Source organism: Cydia splendana, chromosome 5 (assembly GCF_910591565.1).
Source record: "Cydia splendana chromosome 5, ilCydSple1.2, whole genome shotgun sequence".
Classification (NCBI taxonomy): domain Eukaryota; kingdom Metazoa; phylum Arthropoda; class Insecta; order Lepidoptera; family Tortricidae; genus Cydia; species Cydia splendana.
In genome coordinates this window covers 10757078-10774936 of record NC_085964.1, presented here as the reverse complement: position 1 = coordinate 10774936, position 17859 = coordinate 10757078, and the positions used below count along the sequence as shown (strand labels likewise).

At 37.1% G+C, this 17859-nt stretch overlaps 2 protein-coding genes across 7 annotated transcripts in view; one reads left to right on the top strand and one right to left on the bottom strand.

Moving 5' to 3' along the window:
- The window catches only part of LOC134790671 (uncharacterized), a 333743-nt gene that overhangs the window by 258686 nt on the left and 57198 nt on the right, over positions 1-17859 (bottom strand). The window lies entirely within an intron of this gene.
- Positions 1-17859, top strand: part of LOC134790644 (neural-cadherin-like) — a 304222-nt gene that overhangs the window by 283469 nt on the left and 2894 nt on the right. For 4 of the 6 annotated variants that reach the window (XM_063761503.1, XM_063761504.1, XM_063761506.1 and 1 more), the window contains 5 exons: positions 3842-3979; positions 4311-8107; positions 9453-9694; positions 12215-12418; positions 16034-16258. In XM_063761503.1, the coding sequence (XP_063617573.1) occupies positions 3842-3979; positions 4311-8107; positions 9453-9694; positions 12215-12418; positions 16034-16258 (4606 nt within the window). Of the gene's footprint in view, positions 1-3841; positions 3980-4310; positions 8108-9011; positions 9248-9452; positions 9695-12214; positions 12419-16033; positions 16259-17859 lie in introns of all 6 variants that reach the window. The other 2 variants (XM_063761508.1, XM_063761507.1) reach the window with 1 other exon arrangement.

The window sequence follows — 17859 nt, the reverse complement described above, 5'->3', positions numbered from 1 at the left end:
TTGCGATTAATTAATATTAATCGATGAATGTAGGTTATTCTTGTATAACATTAAAAAGAAAAGACATGGTACAAAAACTTGCATTGTCCTAAATCTGGATAACAATCGTTTAAGAGAATAAGTTTATCCAAGATACATTTCAATCTCTTGATTTATTTCATTTCAGTTTCGTTGAATCCAATGTTGTATATTTGGTTCTTTACTGTATTTATTTTTTACTTGTGATTGGTTTTAAGGTTTACCAATTCATGTCTTATAATATAAGGTCAAATTTGATACCTACAACATTAAAAAAAATTAAATAGTATTTTGGCAACTAATCAGTAATCATTTTAGGTATGCGCCATTGGGACCTCTTTTTTATTACATTTATTTTGTATAGCAACTAAACGCACCGATTTATTTTAAATATTTAGAAAGCTAATAATAATATAATGAAGGTTTTTAAATATCTTCATTATACGTGAAAGTATATTGCCTCTGCGGTTTGATTGACGTACGAAAATAGAGACGTGAATTTTTTTTGTTGTATTTTATTAGATTTCTTAGATTATTTAGAGTTCTTTTATTAGATTAAAATTCGTTTGAAGTTACAATATTTTGTACGGTGTATGAAAGATTTAATTCACCTTTCCAGATTTTACTCAAATATTGTTGGACAATTTGACAAAATTCTATTTGGCTTTCGTAATGTTGGGGATTTTCACTGGGAGTAATTTATTTTAATGGCAAGTATTCACAACATACGTTGAAAGTCATTTTCGTTCAAGAAAAGATTTCGCAATTATATCACAAAAGAACGATTTTACTGCGATGCGATGCTATTTAATGCCATTTATGCCCAGGCCGCATTTTCGTTAACTAGGTTTACTGGTTTTAGTGAAATAGGTTTTTAAGTTCTGTCGATCGAAAACAGAACCAAAATAGCACAAATAGGCCTGGGCATAAATTGCATTAATTAATTCCTGTGTTTGGTCTAAAATTCTGTAGAGCATGTTAGAATTTTAAATAATTGTATATAAGTTTTGAGTAAGTACCTTTATCGCTTAAATTTTAAATATTTAACAGCACGTCTTAGATGTTATTGACTTTGCAATTTCGTAGACATTGATAGTATTTTAATTTGCATGACGTATTACGTTATAGAAACTGGGAGCAAATGAAGCATCATTTATGTAGAGCCAGTCACAGAAACTTGGTCTTTGTTAAGGTATCGTATTTGTTACATAGGCCCAAGTATTTAAATGAGCGAACGAACAATACGGGTCTTTAGGCGGTAGGTAATTTACAAGGGAAAGGATACAGGTGTACTGCCTCTTCGGGACTTAATTTATCCCTTTTGTATTTTTCTATTTTATAGGGATGTACGAGTAGCTATATAAGCTTTAAACCTGGAAGCGTATTCTAATTGTAATATTAGGTTTTGAATGTGATCTGGAGTTGTTATGGATATGATCTGTCAGTGTCAAAAGTGACGTTTCTTCAACCAGACTACGCATCCTCCTCCTGTACGGTTACCATCAGTTTGTCACTGACATAAACGCCGTCGAGAACGTAATTTACTTTCTATACATCCCGTTTGCACTAATATGCGAGTGCGAGCGAGATGTACCTATAGAAAGTAAATTACGTTCTCGACGGCGTTTATGTCAGTGACAAACTGATGGTAACCGTACTGTTCTTCAATCTGGGTCGTGTTAGTGGGTAATATCTGGGAGACCGAGTTTTGCTCGGAAAACATATAAAAACTCAAAAATGCGCGTTTTCCCAGAGATAAGACCTAGCTAGATCGTTTTCTCGCCCCCCAAAACCCTCATATAGCAAATTTCATCGAAATCGTTAGAGCCATTTCCGAGATCCCCGAAATATATATATTATTAAATGAATAAATATACAAGAATTAAGTATTTAATCACTGAATGTAGTTAATCGTGTTAGGTTGCTAACGATGGGAGTGATCGCACTTACATTGAATTTCAAAAGAATGCGTGTGATGGGGATTTTTATTTTGTAAAATGCAGTATGTACTTACCTACTTAAGTAGATATACCTTACCTTTATCAGAAAGTGTTATTCATTACAGTGTCATGTCCAAAATTAATTATAAGTACCTAACTAATTCGTGGTTTCTTTAAATAAAAAAAATAAAATTATATATAGTACAAATAAGTTATTTCAAGTTTCAAATGATATTACAGTGATTAGAGAATACTACAACGGACGGATATTCATCTCATTTCATAACCAACTTACCTACTATTACAAAATATACGAATAAAACTTAAAATCGTTATTCTTTTCGACGAATAAAAACTAGTATTTCTCTTTCTATTGACGTCTGTCCTTATCTTGTTTCATTTTAAAGTACATAGCTCTAGGTATTTTTTGACAAAGGTCGAATCCATTCAAAATTATCCCTATTTGACTTTTACACTCAATCACGAGGAATGTCCCTTTTCAAGGAGAGTAAAGCCCTCGATGTCGTCGCTTGTAGTGACAAGCTTTTTTATAATTGAAGGGAGATTCGCAAATGATCCGCGTAATTACGCAAACGTCGACCCTCTTCATTTCTCTTCAGCCGAGCCTATAGCAATTTTTGTCTGAGCAGTGACTCCATTACGTACGCATCCAAGCATCCACCAATCCTATCATCATTTAGAAATCTACATATATCCTACGTGTTTCGTAAGTATTCGGCATAATAGGTACCTAATATTGTACACTAATCGCTTTTCGAACACCTTTTAGACAATTAGAGCGCAAACTGTACACAAACTGACTTAATTCATGGAACCGTCATTAGGTAGGTCTAATTTCAACAGCTCTGGGAATAATGTGTGTAGTTGTGTATGTGTAATGGCAAACAGCATTTGGTAATTTAAGTTGCAAACGATGGCGAAAATCTCTATGTACCGGCTTTAAGTGGTAATAAAACAGTTGAAATTGCTTTGTCGTTAGCCTTTCTATTTATAAGTATAGTATCACTTCACCAAAACTTATACAACGCTTTCGTGGGAATCTTTTAAAGATGAAAGTTTATGGTCCTTCCGTCGTTGCGCGTCGCTGCCGGTGCAAACAATCTGGGGTGTTGGCTGGTTCTTAACTTTCTAGAACTTCCGCGGCCTTCCAAATAGTAATTCATATTCAGACCGCCTGCTGTTAGTTTGGTGGCTACACTCTTATGTAAATACTCAGTGGTTACCGCTGTAAAAGCTAATTATCACTGACATCGATAAATGTTATTGCGAGATTCTTGTTAACTTTAAATTTAATTTAATTTTTGGGGCGCGAGAATTTGAAAACGTTATTTTAACGCAATTGATATTAATTTCATTCAGATGTACCTAAGTGATACAATGTTCTCAAGACGTTTATTTTTTCTTCAGTTTGTTTTGGTTGTGAGCGAAATGTGTTTGTGTTACCGAAGAAGTAAATCAATAAATGAGTACATCCTTTCAGACGCCGGGGGACATTTTCCTTTCTTCGAAAGCAGAACTTTCTTACTATTTAGTACTGTATGATTCGATAATCAAACAAAGTCCAAGTTTCTATAGAACAATAGGTAAATGTATGCTCGTTGTTCTTGTTTAGTTTGTAATTGTTTTGAAAACATTGTTTAAAGTTAATGTAGCATGTACAACGGTAAGTAATTATTAAGTACCTAAGTCATTTTATGTAGAATATAAAGTCCCATATTAAGGTCTATAGACTATTATCCTCGAAATTATATCATTTTACCTCGATATAAATAATATAATCATTATAAAATTTAATCATTATAATATTACTGTATAATGACATTAAGTACTGTACATTTTTAACGTTACCATTTTTACAATAGGTAACAGCCACTGACGGCGATAAGGACAGACAGCAAAACATTGTCTATTTCCTTACCGGCCAAGGTATCGATCCCGACAACCCAGCAAACAGCAAGTTTGACATCAATAGAACAACTGGAGAAATATTTGTTCTAAAAGTAAGTTTATTCATATTTTTTCCTCCTGCATAATAATTTTAACTGTCAGAGTTATGTGAACAATATTTTCGACGAGAAAGCACGGAGTCGCGATAACTGAACAGTGCGTGCTTTGCATGCACATTTACAATCATATGTTATTTTATAGCCTTCTCTTTGGGTTAAACACAGAGACCAATATTTTACTTAACGAGGCGTTACACTTTGCTGCAGAATAAACAATATCATTTAAAAATGCGTAAAATGTGCGTGAATAACGTTATAGCAATTTTTAACATAAATGTTAAAGTTTTCGTTATACAAAATCTATAGTACACTTATTTGTTTACAGCCTTTAGATCGAGATCAACCAAATGGAAGGCCACAGTGGAGATTTACAGTTTTTGCTCAAGATGAAGGAGGCGAAGGGCTTGTAGGTTACGCTGATGTTCAAGTCAATCTTAAAGACATTAATGATAATGCACCTATTTTCCCTCAAGGGGTGTATTTTGGCAACGTTACGGAAAATGGCACAGCTGGTATGGTTGTTATGACAATGACAGCGATAGATTATGATGATCCGGCCGAAAGTAATAATGCCAAATTATGGTACTCCATTGAAAAAAATGTGATCGAAGAAGAAACAGGGTCACCCATTTTTGAAATTGAGCCTGAAACAGGTGTAATTAAAACTGCGGTGTGTTGTTTGGATCGAGAAAGGACTCCAGATTATTCTATACAAATAGTAGCGTCAGATGGAGGGGGGTTAAAGGGCACGGGTACTGCCTCTATTAGAGTAAAAGATATCAACGATATGCCACCTCAGTTCACCAAAGACGAGTGGTTTACAGAAGTAGATGAAACTGATGGTACAAATCTTCCTGAGATGCCCATCCTGACTGTAACCGTTCATGATGAAGACGAGACCAATAAATTTCAATATAAAGTTATTGAAAACAGTGGCTATGGTGCCGATAAGTTCACTATGGTTAGAAACAATGACGGTACTGGGTCATTAAAGATAGTGCAGCCTTTAGATTATGAAGACCAATTGCAAAGCAATGGCTTTAGATTTAGGATTCAAGTAAATGATAAAGGTGAAGATAATGACAACGATAAATACCACGTAGCATATTCTTGGGTTGTAGTTAAACTAAGAGATATCAATGACAATAAACCACAGTTTGAAAGGGCTAATATAGAAGTATCTGTATATGAAAATGCTGAAGTTGGTAAGAGTTTAGAAACGTTCAAAGCTACTGACCCTGACCAAGGTGGAAAAAGTAAGGTTTCATATGCTATTGACCGATCTTCAGATCGGAAACGACAGTTCTCTATAAACCAAGAAGGAACAGTTAGCATACAAAGGTCCTTGGACAGAGAAGATACGCCACGTCATCAAGTTAAAATTTTGGCCATAGATGACGGTGTCCCACCTAGAACGGCAACTGCGACATTAACAGTAATCGTGCAAGACATAAATGATAACGCACCTACCTTCTTGAAGGATTACAGACCAGTACTTACAGAGCACATAACACCTAAGAAAGTTGCAGAAATTTTGGCCACCGATGATGATGATAGATCAAAAAGTAATGGTCCACCTTTCCAATTCAGACTGGACCCTGGCGCAGATGACATAATAAGAGCGTCATTCAAAGTAGAACAGGATCAAAAGGGTGCCAACGGTGATGGTATGGCAATAGTTTCTTCTTTACGCTCCTTCGATAGAGAACAACAAAAAGAATACCTTATTCCCATCATTATTAAAGACCATGGAAATCCAGCCATGACTGGCACAAGTACGCTTACAGTTGTTATTGGTGATGTAAATGATAACAAGATGCAGCCTGGTTCGAAAGATATCCTTGTGTATAATTACCAAGGACAAGCACCTGACACCGAAATCGGTCGAGTATATGTTTATGATCTGGACGATTGGGATTTGCCAGACAAGAAATTCTTCTGGGAGAGCACAGAACACCCAAATTTCACATTAAATGAGGAAACTGGAATGATCCAAATGAAGCATAAAACTAGAGAAGGCCGTTATAATTTGCAGTTTAAAGTGTATGACAGGAAACATACACAAACAGATGTACCGGCTAATGTAACGGTGTATGTTAAAGAAATATCACATGATGCTATAATCAATTCGGGATCAATAAGAATATCGGGAATATCTGATGAGGACTTTATCAGAGTCTGGAATTACAAGACATTAAGCGTTTCACGGAGTAAATTGGAAATATTCAAAGATAAATTAGCAGATTTACTGAACACGGAACGTGAAAATATCGACATTTTTAGTGTTCAACTTAGAAAGAAACATCCTCCTGTGACTGATATCCGATTTGCAGCACATGGAGCTCATTATTACAAACCCATCCGGCTAAACGGCATCGTTCTTATGCATAGGGAGGAAATCGAAAGAGCTGTAGGTATAAACATAACGACGGTGGGCATTGACGAGTGTCTCTATGAAAATCAAATGTGCGAAGGATCATGTACTAATGTTTTGGATATTAGTAATTTGCCATACATGGTTAACGCTAATAAGACTGCTTTAGTCGGCGTTAGAGTAGATGTAATTGCTGAATGCACATGTGGTGCTAGAAACTTCACTCAGGCAGAAACGTGCCGAAACTCACCGTGTTATAATGGTGGAAGGTGTATTGAAGGAAAGTACGGCCTAACTTGTTCGTGCCCGCCTGGATATACAGGACCACGTTGTCAACAAACTTCCAGAAGCTTCCGTGGAACTGGCTGGGCCTGGTATCCCGCTTTAGAAATGTGTGACAGCTCTCATCTTAGTTTCGAGTTCATCACGCGAAAATCAGAAGGTGTATTATTGTATAACGGACCTATCGTTCCTCCTGAACCAGAAGAAATTATGGTATCCGATTTCATATCCGTAGAATTAGAAAGAGGAAATCCCAGACTCTTGATTGATTTTGGCTCTGGTACTTTAGAACTAAGAGTTAAAACAAAGAAAACTTTGGACGACGGCGAATGGCATCGAATTGACATTTTCTGGGATACGGAAAATGTACGAATGATAGTTGATTACTGCAAATCGGCCGATATTCAAGAAATGGAAGATGGTACACCCCCAGAATTCGATGATTCCTCATGCCAAGCTATGGGAACTATACCACCGTTTAATGAGTACTTAAATGTTAATGGACCGCTACAGATTGGTGGTTTATACATGGAACATTTCGATCCAACTAACTATCATTGGCAATACATGCCCATTGGTAAAGGATTTGACGGATGTATCCGAAACCTAATTCACAATAGTAAACTATACGACTTGTCTCACCCAGGCCTAAGCAGAAACTCGGTTGCGGGCTGTCCACAGACAGAAGAAATTTGTAATCAAGCCGATACTACTTCGAGGTGTTGGGAACACGGAACTTGTGTTGGCAGTTTTTCAGAAGCCAGATGCCAATGCCAACCCGGCTGGACAGGACCGTCTTGTAATTTGCCTACCACACCTACTAGCTTCCGACCACAGAGCTACGTGAAATTTGCTCTCAGTTTTGAGCCAGATCGATTTAGTACACAAATCCAATTGCGCTTTAGAACCCGTGAACCTCATGGTGAATTATTTAGGGTCAGCGATCAACATAATCGCGAATACGGTATACTTGAAGTAAAAGAGGCTCGCCTACATTTCCGATATAACCTTAACTCACTACGAACTGAAGAAAGAGATGTATGGCTCAACTCTGTTGCTGTCGACGATGGACAATGGCACATTGCCCGAGTGAGTCGCTACGGAAGTGCGGCCACCTTGGAAATAGACGGCGGCGAGGGGAGAAGATATAACGAGACGTTTACGTTCGAAGGGCACCAATGGTTGCTTGTAGATAAGCAAGAGGGTGTATATGCAGGAGGTAAAGCGGAATATACAGGAGTTAGAACGTTTGAGGTGTACGCCGATTTCCAAAAAGGTTGCTTGGACGATATCAGATTGGAGGGCAAGCATTTGCCCTTACCGCCAGCAATGAACGGAACTCAGTGGGGTCAGGCAACTATGGCAAGAAATCTCGACCGAAACTGCCCATCCAATAGCCCCTGCATCAACGTACATTGTAATGAACCGTTCGTGTGCGTCGACTTGTGGAACGAGTATGAATGCACGTAAGTATATCATCGTTGTAATTTCTTTTTTTATGGTAATAAGTATTTCATTTTAATTCTCACAATAAAAAGTAAACAAAACTATTGCCATTGAAAATAACATTGCAGTTTTTTATGTTACACTTATACAGTATATTTAAAAGAAAATATTGGATAGTAAGTGCTACGTATAATTTATTATTTGCGGCACGTGTACCTAATAATTCCCTAATATGACAAGTTTACAATGAAGGTTTGTTAATTTTTTTCTGTGGTAATTAAAATGTGGCTTGAAAGTCAGTATGTATGTATGTTAGTTTAACTAACTTTAGCAACTACATATTGTAATGTGATCATGAATCTTGTATTGGACAATTTCTGTAATTAAACACCATTGGTTTTGTGGGGTATTTCCTTGTTATTGTAAAATTCGTTTTTTCATGAGGTTGAACTTTGTTGCTGAGATATCCCCCAGACCTATTGAATTGCACTATGATACTAATTGCAACAAAATTTTCATCGTAATTAGTACGAGTGTGAACTAGGGTATCGATATAGGAAGTAATTAGTAATTACTCTGTTTAAGTACTGTGAAACCCACATTTATTTGTATTGTTTTTATTTTTTTGTAACTATTTTCTTTACCTTTTGCGCGCACTGAGTTTCGCCCCAAAATTATTAACCATATCTACCTACTAAGTTTTCACATTTGCATTCTAAATATTCATTTACATTTCCGTTCGTATGTATGTTGTTTAATTTTTTCGTTTTCTAAGATACCTACTACACATGATTTATGAGTTATGAGTATGTAATATAACTAATATTTCAATTTCTGAAAAAAATACTCAATGTTTCGAGACATACATATATGTTTATCGATTGAATATATTGTTTTGACTATATCGTATACTGTGGTATGTAGTTGCGGTGAAGGTTTGGTATTGTCGAGCGACGGGAAGGGTTGCGTAGACAAGAACGAGTGTCTCTACTTCCCGTGCCGCAACGGAGGGTCTTGCGTGAACCGCGAGCCCTTCTACCGCTGCCTCTGCCCCGATGGGTTCTGGGGCGAGAACTGCGAGCTCATCCAGGAGGGCCGCACGCTCAAGCTCAGCATGGGCGCGCTAGCGGCCATCCTCGTCTGCCTTCTCATTATAATGAGTGAGCACCAACGTGTCGTGTCCCACTAGCAGACTCCCATCGCACTCCCATATACGCACCATCATTCCATTCATTATTACATATATCACGTATTTTGTGTACATATAGTTGTCGTATTAGCGATTAGAGTAGTGCATGTCGGTCGGAGGCTCAGTGCGCGCGCCTACCCAAGCGGAGGCGGGTCGGTAACGCGCTAGATGTGTAGGTGTCCCGGCGGGTCTACGCGAGCGGGCAACGGCTGCGTGAACGTGGACGAGTGCCTGATGTCGAACCCGTGCCTGAACGGGGGCACGTGCGTGGACCGCGAGCCGGCGCGCCGCTACGACTGCCGCTGCGCGCTGGGCTACACCGGCCACGACTGCGAACTAGAACTCCTGGCTTCTGGATTCATCACGCCCTCCAGAGATTTTATTATAGCTATCATTGTCTGTTTGTTTGTGCTTTTGGGTAAGATTTATTCATTAGTATGCATGCTTTTACATTATTCAAAGTTCCTGTTAAGTTCGAGTATTCAATATTAGGGACTTAACATTTATGTCTTTTATTGTTAAAACTATGAATGAGGCTTATGAAGGACAGCGTCGTAATACTTTAAATTTCAACTAGGTATTTGTGTTATAAAAAGCGAGTACGCAATTAAAGTTTTAACGAAATTACAAATACCCGTAGGTACTATAGTATTCTTGTAATGCTATTTGCACGAACTTACCAGAAACTCAATGAATTTGTCTAGATATTTTGGAAATAAGAATCTTTCTTTCCAAAAAATCTGTACAAATTTATATTCGCTGTTTAATTTTATTTTAACATCATCATCATCATATCCGTTACTTAGTACTAGTAAGTAGTTTCCATAAAATGAAAAATAAAATATGGCTGTTGGTTGGTTTACATAACTTTAATGTATTATTTAATAATATATAAACTACTGATGGTATCATATGTAATTATCTAACTCAAAAGTTCCTTTTAAATTTTCATTTTAGTAGGTAGTAGTGATATATTTTTAAGAAATACATTTTGAATAATTTATTTACAAAATACAAAATTACCGTTAGATACATCAAATAATTAGTAAATGAACCGTAAATTTAAAAGAAGGCAAGAGCTTCATTGAGATACTGACCTAAATACATTATTGGAAAATTAATTTTACGGGACCGATCATTTGTTTAATATCCTAGGGAAATTGAGACAACTAAACACCTCTCCGGTATCATAATGATATCATTTAACGGTCGTTTATTACCAGTACCGTCGTAAAAATAGAAGCACTCTAAAGATAAGAACGAAAAGCTTAATGGTTATATCTGCAAATTTGTCATGGAAATATATGACCAATTGAAATTTGTGATATTACTTTTACGACAATAACGTAGGAACTTAGACTGCAAGCGACTTTGAAGTTAGTATATTCGGATTGAGGTCGGATCCACGCAGTGAAGCTATCCCATTTATAATGAAACTTATTGTTCTTGGATTTTGTCAACAGATTAATCTTGCTATTGAAACTACTACCTACGCGATGGAACTTCCTGTTGTACTTAGTTCAAATTTTAGTCCAAAGCAATGAAAGTAGGGAAGTTTCTATCTACTGTTTCACTTCTGTGAGTACTGTACCATCCTGTTTTCATTGTAGCTATATACTATAGCGAAAACTTTCTATTGTACAAATAAAGCGTCCGTTATAATATCAAAACTTTCGTGAGAGACATACATATTAAATACCTATATTAATACGGGGCACTCGCGTATGGTAAATCGAAAATTGCTCGACATGTTTTGTTCCATAACGAGGAGCATCTTCAACAGGAGCACGTATTGGCGGACCGGCGCAGACCCGTTTTAATATATTTAATAGGTATAACGTGTCATTAATAAATTAATAATCTATTTTCGCGTTTGACTTATTCAATAAACTTGCCTTTTTAATATTCAATTACCTATTTTAAAGGATATTAATGGTTACCTACCTAATTATACCGCGATTGAAGAAGTTAAAGAAGCATTTGCTACTTTTTCTTCAATTTCACCTTTTTCGAGATCTGAATTAAGCTTGAGCTACTTAGTATTCCTCTGCGGCGGCGGCGCCTCCTAGGCTCCTATTCTTTTAGAGTTTGAATCGAATTATACTGCAGTGCGTACCGATTAGTAAGTTACTGTAATGACCCCAGCCATTTTTTCTAAACGAAGTGATTTTAACTTTCGAAAGTAGATCGTCGGGTGAGAATACGTTTGTGCCATACGCCACTTACATGGTTTGCAGGAGAGCGAAAAGAAGCAAAAAAAAATTATTTACGGAAAGTTTTACATTTAGGAAATATTGAACGTATATATCATTTAGACATATATGTTTACTATTTATAGTACCAAACAAATATTGTGAATACAGTGGTAATCATGAAATAAAAGCATTTTTATTTTTGCCATATCCGTTTTGATGAGTAAATGTTAAACGTATAATGTATGACATGACACAAAAGTTGTGGATATGTCACACTTTTGTGATCATTTTCTGTTGACAGGGTGTAATTATCCTATAGTAAATTGCGGATATGGCACATTTTTCAAAGACGGTTTTTATCAAAAACCGGTTAGTGTCAATTATAGCATATTTTTTGGTATTTTAGGAATCATTAAAAAACGATTTTCGCAAAAATGTATATGGCACAAACGTATTCTCAGCCGACGAGATATACAATTTTAGTGTCCCAATGTGGCGCACGGCCACGCAATACCCATTTTTGAAACTCTGCAAAAAAGAATTTTACTTCGCTCAAAGTGTTAACTAACATTTGTTTGGATTTCGCCCTCGAGGCACGCATTGGTAGGTGGCGTGCACCGCAGTGGGTTTTCTGTTGAACCTTAATACGTAATTACTTATGTATCCGTTACAATTCTATGAAACTGTCACTGCTGCATGAATTTGTTCCGAAATTGTATTTTAATCTATGTCCCGTTCGGCAGTCTTGGTGCTAGTGTTTGTGGTGTACAACCGACGCCGGGTGGCGCACATCAAGTACCCGGGCCCCGACGACGACGTGCGCGAGAACATTATAAACTACGACGACGAGGGCGGCGGCGAGGATGACATGACGGCCTTCGACATCACGCCCCTGCAGATACCCATAGGCGGCCCGCTGCCCGATCACGCGCCGACTAAACTGCCCTGTAAGTTTCTATTACGACCATTTGATTGCCCTTATTTCATCTAAACTTGATTTCGATCTCTACTATAGGTCCCTATAGCAGGCGTGGCTCACTCCGCGATTTCGTCGCTTTGGTGCAGGTAGCTAAAAGTACATCCGTTCGGCCCAATTTTGGGGTTTGCCATAAGCCCCGCGTGGCGCTGTCGCCACCTAGCGGCCATATCTGTGCTGATCGTAACAGACGCGTTTTGTTTGAGAGTGAGTCTTCTGTGCCTAGTACTATTATTTATTCTGTGCCTATAGCACCAAGAGTTTAGGTCGTGCACAGACATTACATATAATAGTGATATTGAGGCTGAGTGATTTTGAAATGAGCGTTAATTATTTATAGCCGTCTACGAATTAAGTACTCTAATAAATGTTTATTGCAATCAATTGTACTTAGTAGTAATTCATTCGTCCGCCATTAACGGTTTGTTTACCAACTTTCATTGCTATACCTATGCTTATCTTATCCATGATGAAATATATATACTTGCATTTGGTAGGTATGTACCTATACTCTTGTTCGTATGTACCTACTTCTTTAGATTCCCATGTACTTACCTGAGATGTAACGCACATGTAACACCTCTGGAGTTGCAGGCGTCCATAGGCTACGATGACTGCTTACCATCAGGCGGGCCGTATGCTTGTTTGCCACCGATGTGGTATAAAAAATTTAAAAAAAAGATATGACCACACATTTTTTCTATAAAAATCGATAATTTTAGTGTAAGTACATTATACATATTTTTATATCTAGTAGGTATAAATATAAATATAAAGCCTTATATTTCCTGCTATTTGATACATGGATTTATGTTTGGTTAGTTAGATGTTAGTATTTTAGTTAAATTGGTTTTTGTTAGTATTTTTAATCTAAGTCTAATAAGCAGGAACCCCTCAGGTGAAGGCCTCTTCCAAAGGTAGCCATTTTTCTCGGTCCTGAGCAGTTTTTTGCCAGTGTAGCCCGGCAATTTTTTTAAAGTCGTCATCCCAGCGTGCAGTTGGTTTTCCTTGTCGGCGTTTGCCATCAGGCCCTTTCCATTACGTAACTGTTTTTGTCCATCTGCGGTCCTTCAGATGCGCGACGTGTCCAGCCCATCTCCATTTTAATTTCCTTGCTTTTGAGCAAGAGCATCAATAGGGATGATGACACATGTTGAATTTTATAACAAAACCTAGTAAAATAGATAGCAAATGAGCTATTTATCACAATAATGTGGATATTAAAATAATATATGCAAATAATACAAAAATACAGGACCTGAAAGTTCCAAAATTTTAGTTTTTTTTAAGTTCCAAGAAGGAAATAAGTAAGGATACCATTCGATTCCTTAAATTTTATCCAAAAAAAGATTGTATAGCAATTATGTACATAAACGCAATATTTCACCAACAGTAACGCAATTATCTTGTTTTGGCCATACTTCAAGATGGACTCTCAGTGACCTTGACGTCACCGTCACTTATCGTTAGGGGCGTTTCGCGAGTGAAGTACGATTGTCAGACTTTGACTATCATTTCTGACTTTTGTACCTATTGCTTTATTGCAATGGGTCCCATATAGACATTTGATCCTAAAAACAAACCTGATCGATTGATATCGTAAATTAAAATTTGTCATCTAGCCTATTGTTTTTATTTTTGCTCTTATTGTGCTGTATCTTATCTTATATTTATTTTTCACATTCAGCATGCTGCGTTCCATCTGGTAGGTATATGGATGTAAAAACATACTTCACCTATTTAATAACAAAATAAGAAATAGGTTATTTTATTACAATCGATTACTGCTGCAGCTCGTATTAAAATTAACGTTTATATTCCGTGAATTTTCGAAAGCCACGACCGCACCCAAACTAGAGATGAGATTCCTATCAAGTTCAAATAAACACGCTTTGCATAAAAGCTAAAAGTGAACCTTGAGAGGGTCTGCGAAACATTTTTTCACGGACATCATCTAGAGGTTCGTTATGTAAGGTTACTGCCTATTACTAGAAAGTACACAAAACAGCCTACTCCATCCGCCAGCTGAACCCTTTTTACCCACTTATTCTGGTCTGAAAAGTTTTAAAAAAATCCGTAAAAGGGTTTTCTTAATAAGTACATATAAAAAATATAACATTTTTGTGTAAGGCTTAATCTTGAGCTTTTTACTATATGCGTGTTTCGCGAATTCCCATAGAACTGAATAGGTACAAAAATTGAACTTTTATTTTCTTATAAATAATTATTTATACACTTTATATAGCGATAGGCGTTCCGGCAAGAAGCAAAAACCCGCCATTAGGTAATATATTCATGTGGATTATGCTAATCTCCAAGGAAAAATATTTTTGCTGACGGTAATGGAGTATTATATATTGCATTGCCATCAAAACGACGCATGAATGCCAATAACAATAAAATCGTCAGTGTTATCCTTCGAAAGAAATCTCTAGTACATATTTTATGAAAATTGGAACGGATGTATGCTCATTGGGGGACACCACATGGCTTATTCAATTCTAAACCACAAAGGTATTTCGTAAATAAAAATCCAAAGAACTGATATCGTTCTGAATTCGAATCTAATCTCTTCAGTAAGGAGTGTTTTAATACATTGAAATGTGAGTTTAGAAGAGACAAGGGTTATAATTACTTGGGGTTTAATAATTTTTTATTTAGGACTTTTTCGTATGACGGGAATCCTAGTCAATTTTTAAAATACAGCGTCTTATAAATACAATGACAAAGAATGCCAACGGTAATAATTTTAACGGCCATTTCGTAGTCTTCTGGGAGCACTCTAACGGCTCAATATTTTTATACGGAATGGTTTTAAAATTAGTTAGGTGTGGTTTTTTATATATATTAGGTTAGGACCTACAAACCAATCAGAATATCTGGGCATTTTCACTTAATTGAACACCTTTAACGGCCGGTTAGCAATCGTTACAAAACTGACGGTCAATATCAAATCCCATACATTTTGTCAGGAATGTAACGGTTAGACGTTACTGAAACACGACTTAAGTCGCGCTTTAAAGTACAAGTTAAATGAAAATGCCCATCTGCCGAAGTACGAGTACGAAGTTCAAAAAGTTTCTTAATGAGCGATACATACTCCCTGGAGGTCGATTTGAACTTATTACAAATTGATGTCAATATTTTAACATGACTCCCCAGCGCATCTCGCTCGTTCTTATAAAACGATACGAGCGGGATGCTTTGCGTGTACTACGAGTAATTAACATGTCAGTAACGACATAAATCAATAACAGTTTTTTTTAAGTTCGAAATTATAAAGGTCATCAACCACTTCATACCTAGTAAAAGTTGTATAACACTAACGGCGCGATTCGGGAAATGAATTAGAGATTCACTAGACATGAAATAGTAAAGATATGTGACGTTTCAAGGCAAAAGGTACCATTGCCCCGGCAGAATATTGGAGCGGCGTTAATAATAGCGTAAGGGCCAGCCGCCATAAGGTACCTTTTGCCGTGGAACGTCACATATCTTTACTATTTCATGTGTAGTGAATTAATTCATTTCCCGAGTCGCGCCGGCGCCGTAAGACTTGATGCATTTTTATGTTTGTTTTGAATAGATCCGCTAATGGGCGTCGGTCTCGGCGTGGGGCCCATGGGCGTGGGTGTGGGCGTGGGCGTGGGGCCCGTGCCGCTGCCCGGCGAGACCAACGTGGGCATGTTCATTGAGGACCACAAGCGGCGCGCAGACAGCGACCCCAACGCGCCGCCATTCGACGACCTGCGCAACTACGCGTACGAGGGCGGTGGCAGCACCGCTGGCTCGCTGTCCAGCCTCGCCTCCGGTAATACTCTTTAAACTTTTTATTAGAGATGCCCCGAATAGTTAATTTGGCCGAATACCGAATATTCGTTGACCGAATATTCGGCATGACACGCGGACATTTAGAGTCACAATTATTACAAAAACTGTTCGCCAACAAAGCACAATGTTTGCTAAGATATATTTTTATGTTGAACAGAATTAATGAATGTAGTTAGAGTCAATCAAATCAGAGACCCATGATAAAAATAAGATATTTTGGAATCAACCAAATGCTCAAAAACGTGCCTTCGTATTTAACCACTTTCCAAGAATACATTTTAAATATTAAATATACCTAGTTTTTGGTAATTTTTTTGTGATTTTTTTCTTTTTAGTTAGGTGCAACAGATATTCGGTATTCGCCCGAATAGTAGGCAACATTCGGCCGAATACCGAATATTCGGCAAAGTGGTCGAATAGGCCGAATACCGAATAGTTGCCGAATATTCGTGGCATCTCTACTTTTTATTTCCCTCTATTGGCAAATATTCATTGACAAAATGAAGTCTTAAGACAAAATTCGTGCTTCGAATTTGATAACTCAACACCGTTCAGCGAGAACGAAATCCATCGTCGTTTGTAATTTAGAATTATTTATCTCCGTACCGTACTTACCTGTGTATTTCCGTATTCTAAACAAAAGCGATCCATTCCTTTAATTCTTTTTTTCATGTCAGTGCCAGAATTAACCGGTTTTTGCTGTGTAGGCGACCTAACAACGGCAACTGAAGCAAAATAAACGATATTTAAATCTTACTAAGTAGGTACCTATTGCTCAGTAAAATAAAATACCAATAAAAAGTTTCTTGAAAAACCAGACGTCATTTCTTTGGCGTAAAGAAACATAAATTTATGGAGACGAGGGTTTTATTAGTAACTCAAAGAATTTATTTATTAGTAACTCAAAGCAAATTTGCTGTAGGTACTTTAAACGCTTATTTTGTATGCTAAGTCTGACGTCTAGATCTATGCGTTGTACACGTAGATTTAGATTTCTCTGGGTGATTTTTGTGACCCATGTCAAAAAAACTTAAATTGAACATAATTACCTGAACGCGAATTTATTGATATTTTAAAAGTAAAATAACGTAAACAGCTGTCGTTATGATTTCGAGTACTTTAATGAGCACCCTAGTAAACATTTACAATGTCTTCTCGTTATACCTAACACGTTCTTAGGATTAATATACTTAGCATTTAATTATTGCTGTAATTTAGGCGTTCTCTAAACAATTCGTTAACGGTTGTCTGAGCCCTTCAGGTGTTTACTAATATCTATACAGGTATAGGAATAAATAAATATAGACTGTCAACGTCCAAAATCAACAGCCTTCACAGAATAAGCTCATCCGGGTCCCAATGTAAATAACAAGTTGGTACTCTCTGCATCAAAAGTAGCGCATCATACTGCGCGTCAAAAGTATCCCACCAAAAACATTTTCATGTAAAATGTTGCCAAGACGAAACCATAAGGCTCGCACTGTTAAAACGTTATCAGATCTCTTGTAAAGTCTACAAGCGCTAACTTTACAAACTCTACAGCTAAGTCAAAATATGTGGTTTGGCCGTGTCGTTACTACA